Below are 18,269 nucleotides of genomic sequence, written 5' to 3'. Positions count from 1 at the left end.
TAGAATCCATCTTGTATATGGTGGTCACTCTGTCTCGAGCCGTGAGAGAATCTCTGTCCATCAGGGGACACAGTAGGAGCTGTAGCCGTGATGTACAAAGTCCATCTCCATATCATACCATGGAGATGACAGAAATATATTCTGTATATTGCACTGGTTGCACTGTGGTTCCTTTGCCCTTAATATTGACCTAAACCTCATGGTCAAGAATGCTATATAAAAGTAGAGACTGCAGAAATGTTTCAGGTTATTGTTTATGCTATTATTCATAATAATGACCAGAACATTTTGTGATTATTTATAAAACACAATGTTCAATTGTTTTAACAAGTATGTATGAACTTCTTCTCAAATACCTTTTCAACTAGCAAGGTTTTTTTTCCCAATATTCCCATAATGACTATTTCTACCACAACTGTTCTTTTATGGTAGTTCTTTTTCATTGGTCAAAGGTGAGAATAAGCATCAATAGCAAGTACAAAGAAATCTGAGCTGGGTGTGGTGGTACACATCTTTAATCCCAGCACTCAGGAGGTAGAGGTAGAAGGAACACCGAGGCCACCCTGAGACTATATAGTAAATTCCAGGTCAGCTTGGATTAGAGTGAAACCCTACCTTGAAAGATAACCACAACAACCACAACAACAAAAATCTGAGAGTAAAATACCCAGGAACATGCAACTCGATTTGAAGCCATAGCATTCATGGAAACCTCCTTAAATTCCATGGCTTTTACAACTTACCCTTGGCAAGGTATTGTGTCCTGGTCTGGGGTCCTGGATTCTTCAAGCTGCTGATATGCTGGGCCCACCATTCCCCCCAGCCGACTTCGGGGAGAGGGGGGCGTCCTCCTGAATGTGTTCCTCTGGAGCATCCCATTCCTTTGCCCTGGACTGCAGCAAGAAGAGAGTGTCCTGGTGGGTTGGAAAAAGAAACAGAAACAAAACCAACAAACCAAAGAGATCATAGCAGGTGGCTCAGTCATCAACAATGAATTCACACCCCAGGTCCTCAGCTGTGTGCCAACCATCTGATGCACCATCTATGCACTCAGATGAGACCAGAAGACGCAGAGACAAAGGGGTGCTCCTGTGTTGATGCCTTTCTAACTTATAGCACTTCTGAGTAAAATAATTACAGCTTTCTCTCCAGAAGATGAGAGGTGGGTTTAAGAAAGTCTCAAAATTCTGATTCTCATTCCCCTCTATTTCCCAAGCCATAGAAGCTGTCTTTCTAATTAGAATAAAAATGGCCTCATTAGATACTCAGAGGAGCTTAGGGAGAAACTTCCATTTTTTTTTTATGTGATAGAATAAACAAACCTTTAATTGGCATACTTTCCTTCACATGTGTGTTAAATTCTCAGTTCACTGTCCCAGATTTCCATTAGTCTTGGAAAGCTAAACTATTCATTTTTTTTTCTTTTCAGTTTGCTTTTTAATAAGCACCTGGTTAGATATTTCATTTTGTGCATATATATAAGGTACTCAAAAAAATCATAAATTTATAGATGTAATAAAAGGGCAAAAGGTATAAGTGAGATATAACAGGTGTTAACAAAATTAGGCCCTTATGTATAACTCTAAAAAAGAATAAGGTGGTATAAAATTAATTGCCAATTTGACTAATTACCTATTCCACATTAATTTTCATCCCCACTACATTGAACTCTTTGCTTATACATAGGTATCCCATAAGATGCCAGTTTATGTGGTCAAATGGTTTTTGCCATGGGCACACAATAGGTTAACTAGGATTTCTTCTGCATCCATACTTTTTTAAGTGTGAAACTAATACCGCAGAAGATGACTATGTTGGAAGATGTGAGAAACATCCTAAAAAATTCAACAAGTCTGTCAAGTTCTATAGGGGCCAGTTTTCCCAAAGCAATTTGTCCATATCACTATATTACTTGGGTTCTGTCACTTTCTTCTATGGCTGTCACCTACTTAATAAATGCAAAACAAATATTGGAATTTTTTTAAAGAAATGAAAAATTGATATTTGACTGTTAATAGCCACTTGGCAAGATGGCAGATCAAACTTTCATTTCTTCAAGCCAGCACTAACTTTTTGTTTGTTTTTGAGATAGGATTTTTCTCTAGCCCAGGCTGGCCTGGAATTCAGTGATCTCCTACCTCTGCCTGCCAAGTGCAGGAATTAAAGGTATGTGCCACAATGCTTTTTTAACAGTAACCTCATGAGTTTGTAAAGGAATCACATCCTGCCTGGCAATGTCATTACCTGGAGTTGTTTATCATGGTTCTTTCCATATTCTAAAATGGCTAGCAACCTGGACATCTACTTTAGTCTCTAAGCAGCATCTTTAACGTCCTTTCAAACATCTGATTCTCTCCCACCAATTTCTGGTTGCACCCCATGGCAATTCCAGAGTCTGTAGGATTTGGGATGTGGCATGATAAGGTGAGCTGTATCATGTTATGAATCTCAGGTCTGTATGCTATTTGAAACTTCATGCTGGGGGAGGTTCTTAATCTGAAGGGAAATCAAAGCTAACTGAAGTCATTTGAGGAGAAATTTGAAATATTTATTTGAGTGAGTGAGAGAGAAAATGGGCATGCCAGGGTCGCTAGCCACTGCAAACTCCAGATGCATGCACCACCGTGTGCATCTGCCTTATCTGGGTTCTGGGGAGTCGAACATGGGTCCTGAGGCATCCCAGGCAAGTGCCTTAACTGATAAGTCAGCTCTCTATTCCTGAGGTGACTTAAAATATAAAGGTATAGACACTGTTTGAGAGGAAAAAAAAAACTAATACCGCAGAAGATATTATTGTTGCTCCAAGTTGCTAACAGGTACCTGACACCATCCTCTGAGTGAAGGCACAGACAGGGAGTAGTTAATGGAATAGAGGCAAGGGTGGAGAAGGACAGGTACTCCAAGCCCAGAAGACCAGAGTGGCATTGCTGAGGCAGCCAAACGGAGGGATGGGATGGAACTAGCGAGGCCTTACTTTCTCACTGAGCTTACAGAAGCCGGAGGACAGGGGACCTGCAGCCCTCCTGGTGCACACAAAGTAAGCAAGGAAAGTTAGAGGCTAGTTGGCAGAGGTGCGAAGAAGGGAGTGGCCAGAGGAATGTTAAGGAGCATAGTTAGGTATTTTCATGGACGTTAATGGTGTAAAGTGCTCAGAGTGTCTACTATACAGCCTGGCACATGTCAGATATTAAATAACAAACATTCTCTTGGTTCTTGTGCCACAACTGGCCATTCATAACTCACCCTTGAGTTCCCATCACTGTAGGAAACCAATGTATGTGCCTTTGTAAGCAAATTAGATTGCCAAAATGTAAGCAAGGAAAATAGAATGCCTTAATAGATATTTTAAAGTAAAATATTTAACTCTATTCATCGAATTTCTTACAAATCCATTTTTGTTGTAATTTTTGTTTATTATTAACAAGATGTTTCATATGCACACATCAACCAGGTAGCATTTTTTTTTTCTTTTTACTAAACCTTAGAAATAATGTTTTTGAATAAGGAGTTTTGTTTCATACTTTTGGTCCAAATGAGTCATATTTTTAGAGCACAATAAGAAATTAATTATTCACAGCTTGCCAAGCTGTCAAAACAAAAGTCTACCAGTGTAAGGTAATGACCCATCTTACAAAGCAGTTCTAGACCTATTGATCAATCAGCTCCTTCTGGCCCCGTGGCATTTGCGAAGCCATGGAACAGTTAGAAAGACATATAAATCAGTGGGTGGATTATCGGTCAGGACAACATTTAAATCTAATGCATGTTTTACCAAAAATAAAAGTCTATGATATATTAAACTATGATTTACAAAGTTCCAAAAGCACTGTATCAATCAACCCTGGCCTATCTATCAGCACGCAGCCTGGGCTAACAGATACCACAATGTCATTGAGCCAGACAGAAAGGAAGGTCTCTTGAAGACACCTCACTTAATAGATGAGCCCTAGAATTCAGGACCAAAGCCAAGGATGGGAGGAAGTGCACAGATTGGCAGAACTGGGTGGGGATGTTGCAGGTCGAATACTTTAGAAGCTGTACAATTTAAACAGTTACAATTTTAATATGCTTGTGGCATAATATGGTACAGAGTCCTGCAATTCTAAACGATTTCCCTTCACAAGATGGGATACTGCTAGCATAACATGTGGGAATCTTATCAGCTGTGGAAAAGGCTGGCAATTTTTGGGCTTGATTCCTACTTCAAGCCACTGCTATTTGGTCTGATGAAATGCTATTTTCAAAGGGAGGTATTGAGTAAAAACCAACACTTGCATAAAATCGTTAATTCAACTATTCAAAAGCCAAGCAAATTTAATCCTAAATTGAAGACTTAAACCATTTTTTAAAAATGGTCAAATGCTTGGTATCTCATTCTCTACTAGTTAGGATTGAGAATCAACAATCTTGGAGGGTGAGTGTGATTGGTTCTAATAAGTCTCACAACAGAAGGATGCGTGCTTCTGTCACGACATGCAGAATTTGCTAAAATACGTGAAAACCAAGTATCAAGAAGATTTATACATTTCCCTTTAGTTCTTTTTTAAAGAAATACAATACTTTTTATCCAGAAAAAGAAGGCCCAGCCTTGGACAATTTCCATAGATTAGATCCATGCCAACAGGATTTTGTTTGAGTATTAATATCAAACATCACCATTTGCTTTGGATCAGATACGTTTGGTGTTTTCAATATAAGACAAAATGTGAAAACACGGTCTAAGAGACATGGCTCAGCAGCTTAGGTGCTTGCCTATGAAGCCTAAGGACCCAAGTTTGATTCCCCAGTAGCCAAGTAAGCCTGATGTACAAGGTGGCAGATGCATCTGGAGTCCATTTGTAGTGGCCAGAGGCCCTGCTCCCAACCTTTTCTTTCTCTTGACCTCTCTTAAAGAAGTAAATTAAAAAAAAAATATTTTTAAATATGAAAATGGGAATTAGAAGATGTTGAAGAGTATGTCCAGCATCCGAATATCCTAAAATGCCCCAGATAGTTCTACATATGGCTTCCTCTCCTAAGGAGCTAGCTTCTGTGATCCACTCACAAAAGGATAGGACCCCACTGCACTGATGGCAGAACATCTTCCAGGCCCAAGGAGAGCACTTCTCTCGATTTCCCCCCTGCAAAGTTTCCTCTTGTGAAGACCATGTTGGAAGCCACAAATCATATCACATCAGCTACCTTGGAGAGAATTAAACATTAGCCCTGCAGGCAGGCTAGGAAAAATGATGTTTTAAATAGTTGTTTTTTTATTTTTTTCCCAGAATGTAATTGTTTCATTCATTGGTCTGTGCCTGCAGCTCAGGACACTGCTAGTAGCTCTTTAGGCTTTTGCAGGGGCCATGCATCCTGCCCAGGAAGCTGCCGTCTTTGGTCTCCCTGTTGTGAGCTGCCTAACTATATCCTCCATGGAGACGCAGAGACACAGATACAAGAAATGTAAACTTTCCTGGACTCATGGGTCCTGCAGCCATTCTGGTACTTGTGTCCGACAAATAGACAGCATGTGGCCACCCACTCCCACCACGATTAGCTACCTGTACCTGTGGTGTTTGACAGGTTGACTTCCTCTGTCCGGAGAAGGGACTTCAGGGAACGACTGAGGACTGGAAAAACTTGACTCCATCATTTTCTCCAGTGCAGTCACGGGATGCCTTTCTGCTTTTGTGTACTGAGGAAAATCACATATAGACTTCAGCGAGGTACTTTTTAAGAGGTAGGTTGATAACATGAAAGCCATGCATTGACAAGTTCTGGAAAAATGCCAGTTTCCCCTAGGGTCCTGTTAAAGCCCATGTACAGAATACCCTAAACTCCACCTTTCTCTGGTATTAGATGAGTCATGTTTCAGTTTGCATTCATAACACTGTGAGGACAGTCAAAAAATAAAAAACACTGAAAAATATATGTGATTCCAAGTACTGCTTACATAACAATGAACAGAAGGCGTTCAGTACATACTGACAGCATGGACCATGTAGTGTTATGTGGGTTGGGGATGGATACTGACCATTGTACCTCTCCCCTCAGCATGTGTTCAGCTAATGGCCATGCCTTGGTAAATTTACGAGTATATCATGTTCTACAGTTCACAATTGTTGGCTTCCCATTGGATTCCAACATGTCATAAGGCACAGAAGCACCAAAGAATTGAATAGAGACGCCATGCTAAAAAAATAAATCATCACAAGGGAAATGCCAAGGGTATATCGAGGTCCACAGTTGCTAGACTCTTGGCATTTCTACAAGTAGAAATTGGACAGATGGTTTTCTTCTAGAAATTCCAGGTACAAATTTTACTTGAAAGTGGTATTTGAGGCTGTTAACCAAAAGAGATTTGCGAGGACAGTATCCAATGCATCAAGATGTCAATGTTTTATACTGAGAAAATGTACAACTGAAATTCATTAGACCTTTATCTACTTGAAGAGCAAAGAAAGCAGTATGAGAGGCATAGTTAGATGCTTTTGGGGGAAAAAAAAAACGAAACGAAGGCAAGCAACATTTATAAATGTCAAATCTATACACAGGGTAATAAAATACTGTTCATATGATTATTGAGAAGGTTAGTGAGGCGATAGAGAATATACTCAAAGCAGGTAGGAGCTACAGTGATGATCAGGACAGTTCAGTGTGCTCTGTGGCTGGGATGTAGCTCAGAGGCAGTGCCCTTTGGAACATGCCTGAGGCCCTAGGTTTGATCCTAGGCATGAACAAATAATGTTTTTGTATGCTGTTTGGAATATAATCTTTGAACTACAAGAAACTAAGTAGGTATTCAGAAAGAAGAACACATACTTTAAGAGTCATCTCTAATTCCCTGGTAGTACCTTCTGAAGAGGCTTGTGTTTACAAGAATTCTGGGCACACCTTGGGAAATAACTAGAAAAATGGTCATAAACAAAAGACAAAGGAAGCCAAGAAGAGGAATGGTAAAGTATGTAAATTATTATCTTTTTTTTTAATTTCTTTGTTCATTTTTATTTATTTATTTGAGAGTGACAGAGAGAGAAAGAGGCAGAGAGAGAGAGAGAGAGAGAGAGAGGGCAAGCTAGGGCCTCCAGCCACTGCAAACAAACTCCAGACAAGTGCGCCCCCTTGTGCATCTGGCTAACGTGGGTCCTGGGGAATTGAGCCTCGAACTGGGGTCCTTAGGCTTCACAAGCAAGTGCTTAACTGCTAAGCCATCTCTCCAGCCCTAAATTATTTTCTTAAAAAAAGTATTTCAGGATTGGGAAGATGACTCAGTTGGAGAAGTGCCAGAGTATGGATGCTCAGAACTCCATAAATGCCAAGAGGGCATGGTGGCCTGTCTGGAACACAGCACGGGAGGCAGGCAATACTGAAGAGAGCTCTGGCCCCAGAAGGGAGACCTGCCTCAGTAAGTCGAGGAGGAGGTAATGAAAGGTGACACACCAACTCTCCCTCTGGCTAACACGTGCACAAAAAACTAAATTTTTCCTTTTGTTTGTTTGTTTTGTTTTTGTTTTCTGAGGTAGGGTCTCACTCTAGCTCAGGCTGACCCGGAATCCACCATGGAGTCTCAGGGTGGCCTCGAAGTCACGGATATCCTCCCAGCTCTGCCTCCCGAGTGCTGGGATTAAAGGCGTGAGCCACCATACCTGGCAAAAATCTGAGTTTTAAAACCTAATTTTGCATTTCTGTATACAACTTGCTTAAAAGATACAAAGATATTTAATATAAAGAGAAGCCCATCAAGGGTTAAGATGACAAAACTTTACAGACATTTTGCAAGTAAATTAAAAAATATGCGTAAATCTGGCAGTACTGAATAACACGTTGGAGAAATCTGACCATATTCACAGCCTTTTCTTTTTATACATGATATGAGACATCCAAACGCATGTGCTGCCTTTCAATCTGAGGGGAGAAATACCGAATTCAAGAAGACGTAATGAAACAGCTGTTATGAATGGAAAAAATACGTTTTCTTACTTCATAAATATATTAGTTAATTAAGGAAGTACATGTAACTTGGCTGGACAGATAGTTTAACAATTAAGGTGCTTGCCTATGAAGCCAAAGAACTCAGGCTTGATTCCCCAGGACCCATGTAAGCCAGATGTGCGATGTTGCACACGCGTCTGGAGTTCATTTTCAGCAGCTGAAGGCCCTGGTGCACCCATTTTGTCTCTCAAACAAACAGCATAAAAAGGCTTTGAAAAAGGAACTAAATGTAAACAAAGAAAGGACCAATAAATAAGATGGGCAAGGGGGCACATGCCTTTAATCTCAGCACTCATTACATTACATTAAATACATTACATTAAATATACCAAACTTACTAATCATTAATTATGCTTTTTATTCTTCTTGAAATGTAACTTGTATTTCAACTACTCAAGGCAAGCATTCTACCATTGAGCTATATCCCCAACCCTGTTATAAATCCTAAGACAGGGCTGTCTCTCTGAATGGTCCAGGCTTTTATTCACTTAGGATCTTCCTACCTCAGATTCCTGAGTATTGTGGATTACAGATACCTCACTATGCTGTAATCTTTATTTAGAATGTACTGTGAGTTTATTTCACTGTAAATCATCATGGCACATTAGCCCAGCCGAAGTCTCAGACATCTTCTCTCTTGATTATATCAAGCTATTGACCTATATGATCTAATTTCATGTAATTTTACTGAATGATGTTTACACAATGATAAAAATCACCTCATGATGAACTTCTTAGGACACATCCCCATTTTCAAATGATACATGACTTTATGCAGTGAATATCATCTGTGGGGACTTGAGAATGTGTCAAAATTATTTTAAGTCCCAAGTTCCAAGTACATTTTATTTTTAAGTACTCTCAAAGTAAGCCACATAGTGGCAGTAATGACCACAACTTGACTTGAAATCTGAATTCTAGAAAATACACCCAGAGATATTGGACAGAAATATTAAAGTGGAATAAACTGACATGCAACAAAAAGAAGTTATGGAGGTAATTTGGCAAAGAAGATTGATTGATTTGGTGATGTCTCTGTATGTGCTTGTAAAACATTAAACTTGTGGGTCATAAATCATCTATGGAAAATATTAGATAAGTGAACCTATTTACTGATGTGCAAACAACATTTCTGACTATCAAGTTCTTTAAAAGACATGTTCAGATTTGCTTTCTTTCTGTCCCTATGTCATAAACAGAGTTCGATGCAGATCCCTGAAGGCCCAGCAGCTGCAGAGATCTGCCACATGACATCAGCCAATGGTTTCTGGAGAAGTCAAATTGTCTAGAGAAGTTGCTAAATCATAATGAATCTACTGGTTCTATTTTTTTATTATGAAAAAAATGTATATCTAAAAGCTGAGTTTAAGCTGTTAGTTTAGTAACTGCTTGGATCTTATGTAGTGTAGGATTCTGTCTAAAAGTCAAGAGCAGATTGAATCACTCAATGAAAGTTCTCAATGACAGAACTTATAATGCACACTTCCTAAATATTTTAAATGTCAGAAGGTTTTTATAACAGTCATTTTAAGTTATGTTACTTTAGCTTATTCATTACAAATTTTAAATTTAAATTTTAAGTTATGTTACTTTAGCTTATTCATTACAAATTTTAAATTTAAATTTTAAGTTATGTTACTTTAGCTTATTCATTACAAATTTGATTATGAAATGTGTTATTTGAGAGCTCTCTTCTTTTATTTTCATTGTTGCATTTAGCCTAAGATGCATGTTAATTAGCTGGTATTCCAGCGTAGGGTGGTTAACAGAGGTAGATGTCTTTAAAGGATCTAATAAATGGGCAATTCTTCAAATAGAAATTTTAGCTACCTATCAGGTTGTTTTAAAATAAACTTAGAAGAAATTTCCAATTTTGATTTTAATAGAGAGCTCAGAGGTCATAATTTCTATATTTAATAAGACAAAGAAACTCTACATGTATGACTATTTCTTTATATGTGCAGTTATGAAGGCTGCGGGGCCAAGGCCGTCTGAACTGTAGCGGATTGTGTGTGGAATCACATGTTGACCAAGTGCTAGAATGTGCGCATAGAAAGCAATGAGAGCTAGGACCACTTAAGGTTATCAACTTAGAGTAGATTCCTGTCCTGCATGATTTTAACTTCTGGGAGCCCCAGTTCTCACAGCAAAGACTGACTAATTGTGGAAAGAAGAAAAGAGGTCATTCTGAAATGCATGGAACTTTTTCCATAAATGCCTTGTTTGACCTGAAGAAAATGAATTTCAGCAGGTCTGGTGGCATACGCCTTTAATACCAGCACTTGGGAGGCAGAGGTTAGATGATTGCTGTGAGTTTGAGTCCAACCTGAGACTACAGAGTGAATTTCAGGTCAGCATGGGCTAGAGTGAGCTGCTACCTCAAAAAAGAAAGCAAATGAATTTCCCTGTTACCCAGCCTCCTTAACTCATACAAGAGTAAAAACGCTGTGAAGACACACTAGTGAGGAACATAGCCCATGGGCACAAGTCTACTAAAAGATGAAAATACTCTTAGGAAAACGTCTGTAAGCCATCACAGCCAGCTAACACTTAGAAAGCTAAGGCAGGAGGTTTCTGTATGTTTGTGGGCAGCCTAGGCCATAGAGTGAATCCATGTCTCATCAAGTGTATGTAATATGAGATTATAGAAGATTCCTTTCATTGTGCACTATAGGCATTATGTTAACAGTGGGTCACTGTCAAAAAAGCTGCAGACTCAAATGCTGTGGCACATGCCTTTAATCCCAACACTCAGGAGGTAGAGATAGGAGGAGTGTTGTGAGTTCCTGGTTAGCCTAGATGGGAATGAGCCCCTATTGCGGGTGGTGGGGTGGGGGAGGAAACAAGGTTGTAGACGAAACAGGAAATTTTTATGAACTTGAAAACAGAAAAAAATACCAAACCAACCAACCAAACAAAAACACGGGGGGGGGAGGGGCTGGAGAGATGGCTTAGCAGTTAAGCGCTTGCCTGTGAAGCCTAAGGACCCCGGTTCGAGACTCGGTTCCCCAGGTCCCACGTTAGCCAGATGCACAAGGGGGTGCACGCGTCTGGAGTTCGTTTGCAGAGGCTGGAAGCCCTGGCTTGCCCATTCTCTCTCCCTCCCTGTATCTGTCTTTCTCTCTGTGTCTGTCGCTCTCAAATAAATAAATTAATTAATTAATTAAAAAAAAAAAAAGTCGGCTGAAAGGTCATGTGCCCTGTGATGCCCGCGGCAGCCGCGCTCACCAGCGCTCACTGTCTCTCGCGTGCGTCAGGAGACGGCGAGGAGTGGCTGTGTTCCACGGAGGCTGGCAGAAGAGCCCCCCACGACTAGACCAGGTCCCCCAGGTGTGCGATTCTTAGGGCCCGTCCGCATCGTTAAGCAGTGCAAGACTGTTCACCTCCCAGCGCTCCTTCCCTACCCCTGGGAGGCGGCACCGCCCCAGGTTCTAACACACTGTCACGTGACGCAGTATTCCGAGAGCGGCGGAGCGCAAAGCAGCCGGGCGCGGTGGCGCACGCCTTTAACACCAGCACTCGGGAGGCAGAGGTAGGAGGATCGCTGTGAGTTCGAGGCCACCCTGAGACTACATAGTGAATTCCAGGTCAGCATGAGCTAGAGGGAGAACCAATCTCAAAAAAAAAAACAAAAAACAAAAAAAAGGGGCCGGATGGAGAGATGGCTTAGCGCTTAAGCACTTGCCTGTGAAGCCTAAGGACCCCTGTTCAATGCTCGATTCCCCAGGATCCACATTAGCCAGATGCACAAGGGGGGCACTCGTGTCTGGAGTTTTTGTTTGTAGTAGCTGGAGGCTCTGGTGCACGCAATCTGTCTCTCTCTATCTGCCTCTTTCTCTCTCTGTGTCGTTCTCAAATAAATAAATAAAAATAAACAAAAAAATTAAAAAAAAAACAAAAAAACACAGGAGGTTTTTTGAAAGCCCCGACATTTACAATGATAATAAGCATGAAACTGCACACAACTATTTACCAAATGACATTAGCCTTAAACTGAAGAGCAACTCATCTCTACGCCTGTTCTGCAATATATTGTGCCGTTCTACCTAACAAAAAATCCACAGGCCTATTAAAAAAGATGGAAACACAATTCAGATAGAAAAGGGAAGCATCAAAAATCCTTTCAAAGATGTCAAAATAACCACCTAAGGAATTTAAAATAAGAATAAACAACAGATGACAAGGGCTCTAACGGTAAAAGAAGACAGTATGCGAAGACCGATGCATACCAGCGGCAGAAAAGTAAAAGCTGTAAGAAATAACCAAGGCCAGCCTGGTCTAGGCTCCCCGCATGGACAGTGTGCTAGCCGGCACGGTGGGGTGGTGCGGAGGGAGGAGGCCGACCCCTGTTTCTTGGCTCCTCCCAGCTCCCTGGTCTGGGCTCTCTGCATGGACAGCGTGCAGGAGGGTGCAGCTCAGAGTGAGTAGGCCAGATCCCAGTTCCCTGGCTCCTCCCAGTTCCGTGTGAGCTGTGGAATCAGGCCTTTTGCTCTGGGGTCCTGACTGGCCACTGAGTTCCTACATCCCTGTTCATCTGAGTCAGAGGGTACATGGGCCAAAGGACAAAAACTTGCTTACTCCATCAAACAGAATCTCCCTAAAATGGGATGATAGCAACACAAGAAAAGCCAATGAAAGTCAGAAAACTGAGAGATATCCACCAAATATTCCTAGTCCTACAATGGAAGCCTCCAAAAAATTCATAGAGAAATCAACAGAAATTCATTCCCCAAATGAAAACAAAACAAGCAATGAGATTCTAATTTAAAAAAAAAAAAAAGTCACTGAATTGGGAGCAAACCATCAAAGAACCAACAATTGTATCAATGAAATTGAACAGAATTGTCTCCTAGAGTGTTCAGCTTTTGACAGTAAGCTAAACTTGATGGAAGAAAATGTAAGACCCCTCTGAAGAGATATGAATAAATTGAAGATGATTCAAGAAATGGAAAAGCTTAGCAGCCAGTGGATTATGCTTAATGAAGACTTAATCAAATGCCAGAATTAATTCCAGGAAGCACCAAGAAAGTCAGAACTCAACTTAAAATCACAACTCAAAATAGATGGACATGATGCAAAATAACACAACAGAAAACAAAAATCAAATAGAAATTATTAAAAAAAAAAAAAAAAACCTCTCTAGAGGGGCTGGAGAGATGACTTAGTGGTTAAGTGCTTGCATGTGAAGCCTAAGAACTCTGGTTCGAGGCTCAATTCCCCAGGACCCATATAAGCCAGATGCACAAGGGGGCACATGCATCTGGAGTTTGTTTGCAGTGCCTGGAGGCACTGGCACACACATTTTCTCTCTTTCTCTGTCACTCTCAAATAAATAAATAAACAAAAAAATATTTTAAAAAATCTCTATAGAACCCATCACCACCAGAGTTACTCATGTGGAAGACAGAACATATTTATCAGGAAGCCAAAAACTTTGCTAAGTTCAAAAAATTCAAGTGAACAGAATATGAGTGAAGTGTGGGACACCCTAAAAAGACCAATCATCTGGATCATGGATATACCCCAAGGAGAAGAAAGCCAGGCCAGAGGCATAGAGAACATTTTCAACAGAATTATTGAAGAACAATTTTCAAATCTCTTAAAAGAGAGGCCCATCCATATACAAGAAGCCCACAGAACACCAAACAGGCAGGACCAAAGAAGAAACCTCACAGTTAAAACTCTTATTGACGAAAACAAAGAGAGATAGTGCTAAAAGCAGCACGAGAGGAAAAATTCACAACGTACAAAGGCAATCCCATCAGATTTCTCAGTGGAAATCTTGAAAGCCAGAAGGGCCTGGAATGGAATACTTCACAGACTTAAAAAACTATGGCTTCTAACCCAAGCTACTCTGCCCAGCAAAGGCATCCCTCATAATACATGGTGAAAGAAAAACTTTCCATGAAAAGAAGTCAACACTGTGATTATATGAACACAAAGCCAAAACTACAGAGAATACTTGAGGGAATACTCCACACAAAACAGTCAACCAGCCAATCTCAAGAGCTAACAAAAAGATCACAATAACCAAAGTAGACCAAGCTCAACATAGTACGAAACATAAGAAAGTACTCCATAGAATACCATGTCATGGCAGGGATTAATTCAGAATCTCACAGTAATAACATTAGATATTAATGGTCTTAACTCACCCATCAAAAAACACAGCTGAGATTCACAAGGGGGTGCACACATCTGGAATTCGTCTGCAGTGGCTGGAGGCCCTGGCACGGCCATTCTCTCTCCCTCTCTCTCTCTCTCTCTCCCTCTCTCTCTCTGTCTCTCTCTGCCTCTTTCTCTGTCTGTCACTCTCCAATAAGTAAATAAAAATAAACCAAAAAAAAAAAAAAAAAACAGGCTGTCAGGATGGCTCAAAAAACTGAACCCTTCTATTTGCTATCTTCAAGAAACCCACCTCACCACTAAAGCTAGACATCTCCTCTGAGTGAAAGGTTGGGAAATGATCTTCCAAGCAAATGGAAATAAACACACAAGCTGGCAGGTGGGGGATGGAGAGATGGCTTAGCAGTTAAGGTGTTTGCCTGCAAAGTCAAAGGATCTTGGTTTGACTCTCCAGGACCCACATAAGCCAGATGCACAAGGGGGCGCATACATCTGGAGTTCATTTGCAGCAGTGGCTGGAGACCTTGGAGTGCCCATTCTCCCGCTCTCTCTCTCTCTCTCTCTCTCTCATAAGTAAAATATATATTTTTAAAAAGGTGTGTGCCACCATGCCTGCCCTTAAAAAAACCAAACAAGCGGGTGTTGCTTTATTAATATCTGATAAAACAGACTTCAAACCAAAAGTAATCAAAAAGGACAAAGTCACTTCTTACTCATCAAGGGAATGATCCAACATGAATACTTCACAATCATAAATATATATGTGCCAAACACAGAGGCACCACAGTTTACAAAACAAAATCTACTCAACAATATAACAGAAACACTAACACCATCATGGTTGGACACTTCCATACACAATTATCATCAATAGATCATCCAAGCACAAAATCATCAGGGAAATGATAGAGCTCAACAATATCACAGATCAACTATACCTAACAGATACCTACAGAACTTTGCACCCAACTTTACAGAATACACATTCTTAGCATCCCACGGAACCTTCTCCCAAACTGACCATATGTTAGGTCATAAAGCAAACCTCCATGAAGTCAGGAAAATTGAAGTAACTTCCTGAATCATGTCAGGTCACAATGCTTTAAAGCTGGAAAGTAACGAGAGACACATCAAGAACTCCACTAGCTACTGGAGGCTGAACAACACACTTAGGAACAATGAATGGGTGTGAAAGAAATCAAAATAGAAATTGTAATATTCCTAGGATTGAATGATAATGAAAACACAACCTACCAAACCTTAAGAGACACAATGAAAACAGTCCTAAAGGGAAAATTCATAGCCCTAAATGCTTTCATAACAAAGACAGAGAGATCTCAAATTAATAACCTGATTGTCCACTTAAAGGCACTGGGGGAAAAAAAAAAAAGAAAGAAAAATTCAACCCAAAGAGCTCCAGATGGAAAGAAATAATCAAGATTAGAGCAGAAATTAATGAATTGGAAACTAAGAAATCAATGTAATGAAGACCTGGCTCTTTGAAAAAATAAACAAGATTGACAAAGCCCTGGCCAATTTGATACAGCAAAACAAAAAAAAAAAAAAAAAAAAAAAACAGAAAGAAACAAACAAACAAAGTCTCAAATTAACAAAATCAGAAATGAAAAAGGAGAGATCACAACAGACACCAATGAAATTGGAAGAATCATCAGGGCATACTTTCAAAATTTCTATTCCACAAAATTAAATAATCTGGAAGAAATTAATGAATTCCTGGACACATACCACCTACCAAAAGTAAACTCAGAGCAGATTAATCTACTAAACAAACTTATCACATCCATGGAGATTGAAAAGGTAATCAAAAAACTTCCCCAATATCTATAATAGAAGGGAGAAGAAAACCAAAACTAGAACACAAATACACCGCCCAGACAGACAATGTTTTACACTACTGTGAGCTTTCCTATGGGTTAAAGTAAAGCTCATTGGGATATAAATGGTATATACCTTATTGCCTGTATTTAAAAGGTACAGTTGAATAATTTATTTAAGGTGTGATTTTTTTATTATATGTAAGTTTAATTTTACATATGACACATATCTTAATTTGAGTAACATCTTGGAACTTGGAGAGGTTATTTATAATATTATTTGTTCTATAATATTTTCATGTATTTATTTGAATAATTTTTAACATACACACAGACCACAAAGCAACCAGCATCCCCACAATCACACATATTCCCGTGTGATGGTTGAAATCTCTTTAATTTTCCCTTCCCACATTACTTTCCTTTTGATCCCTCAGTTTATTGAGGTATGATTGACAAAATTGTATACATCAAGGTATACAGCACATTTCTGATTGGATATACATAGTTTGTGAAATGATTATTAAAATACAGTCTATAGATTAATTTCCATCTGACCAGGTTATAATCTCTTCTTAACTTTATTTTCTATTTTTGTCCTCAAACAATGACAGCCTTTTTGCTTTTTTAGATTGGCTTTATGCTAGATTTTGCTGATATGTAATTACTGAGTCTGTGTACTTTTTATATATTTACATATGGTATATATACATGTTTGTATGTGTGGGGGCATATGTTTGTATATACTCATATGAAAGTAAGAGATCAAAATTGGTTGATTTTAATCTAAATAAAAATTTAAATTAGCCCTGATTCTGTTAAAAGTCTAAAAAACAGGAAATATAAAACATTAAATTTTTTTTAAGTTAACACTTCTGTAAACATTACAAAACATTGACCAACATTCTGAGAAAGTCTAATTATTTTGAATATAAGGGATTTTTAAAAAGCCATTATGGAACCATTATTAGCTCTTTCCTCACTGTGGACTAAATATAGCCAAATGCCTCACATGTCACTGTGCTTTCTCTACCACAAAGGATTGCAGCCTTGAACTATTAGTGGAAATAAACCTTTCCATCCTTAAAAAGTGAATAAAACTGAGTATCTTTAAAAAAAAAAAAAAAAAAAAAAAAACTTCCCCAAAAGCAAATTCTAGGACTGGATGGCTTCTCAGCTGAATTCTATCAAACTTCCATGGAAGAATTGACACCAATTTTTCTCAAACAATTCTGTATAATTGGAGGCCAGGGAATCCTACCTGACTCCTTTTATGAAGCTAGCATCACCCTTATACAAAAGCCAGAGAGAGGGCTGGAGAGATGGCTTAGCGGTTAAGCGCTTGCCTATGAAGCCTAAGGACCTCAGTCCGAGGCTCGATTCCCCAGGACCCACGTTAGCCAGATGCACGAGGGGGCGCACACGTCTGGAGTTCATTTGCAGTGGCTGGAGGCCATGGCGCACCCATTCTGTCTCTCTCTCTCTGTGCCTCTTTCTCTCTCTGTCACTCATATAAAAATAAAAATAAACAAAAATACTTAAAAAAGGAAAAACAGAGAGAGATGTAGCAAGGAAAGAAAACTATAGGACTGTATCCTTAATGAACTTAGATTCAAAGATCCTAAACAAAATCCTTGCAAACCAAATCCAACAACACATCAAAAGCATTATCCACCTTGATCAAGTAGGCTTCATCTCAGGGATACAGGGATGGTTTAACATATGGAAACTGCTCAATGTAATATACTACATAAATAAACTGAACCCTAAGAACCACATGATCATCTCAATTGGTACATCTCAAAAGGTTTTTGAGAAAATACAACACCACTTCATGATCAAAACACTGGAAAGAATAGGCATGGAGGGTTTATGACTCAATATAATAAAGATGATATAAAAAGCAACCAAAGCAAAAATAATTCTTAATAGGGAAAAACTTGTTTTTGCTGAACAAGACAGGGGTACCCACTCTCACCACTGCTCTTCAACATAGTACTAGAAGTACTAGCCCAAACAATAAGACAGGAGAAAGAAATAAAAAGGATTCAAATCTGAAAGAAAAAAGTCAAGTTAGCTCTATTGCAGATGACATGTTCCTCAATAGTAATGACCTGAAAGTCACCATCTCAAAACTTCTAAAGGTGATAAATTTCTTCAGCAAAGTGGCAGGATACAAAATCAATGTATAAAAATCAGTAGCTTTTCTATATGCAAAGGACAAATATACAGAGAAAGAAATCAGCGAGGCTGTGCCATTTTTAATAGCAACCAAAATGATTAAATACCTTGAAATAACACTAACCAAGGATGTGAAAGATGTATATAATGGAAACATAA

The 18,269-nt window shown here is 39.3% G+C and overlaps 1 protein-coding gene across 9 annotated transcripts in view; it reads right to left on the bottom strand.

The window, feature by feature from the left end:
- The window catches only part of Nrg3 (neuregulin 3), a 1,113,809-nt gene that overhangs the window by 9,437 nt on the left and 1,086,103 nt on the right, over positions 1-18,269 (bottom strand). For 3 of the 9 annotated variants that reach the window (XM_045137824.1, XM_045137830.1, XM_045137825.1), the window contains exons 7-8: positions 5,538-5,671; positions 744-914 (exon numbers count right to left, since the gene is read on the bottom strand). In XM_045137824.1, coding sequence (XP_044993759.1) covers positions 744-914; positions 5,538-5,671 — 305 coding nt within the window. The remainder of the gene's footprint in view (positions 1-743; positions 915-5,537; positions 5,672-18,269) is intronic. The other 6 variants (XM_045137827.1, XM_045137831.1, XM_045137832.1 and 3 more) reach the window with 3 other exon arrangements.

Source organism: Jaculus jaculus, chromosome 18, assembly GCF_020740685.1.
Source record: "Jaculus jaculus isolate mJacJac1 chromosome 18, mJacJac1.mat.Y.cur, whole genome shotgun sequence".
NCBI lineage: Eukaryota > Metazoa > Chordata > Mammalia > Rodentia > Dipodidae > Jaculus > Jaculus jaculus.
This window is presented reverse-complemented; position numbering and strand designations above follow the sequence as displayed.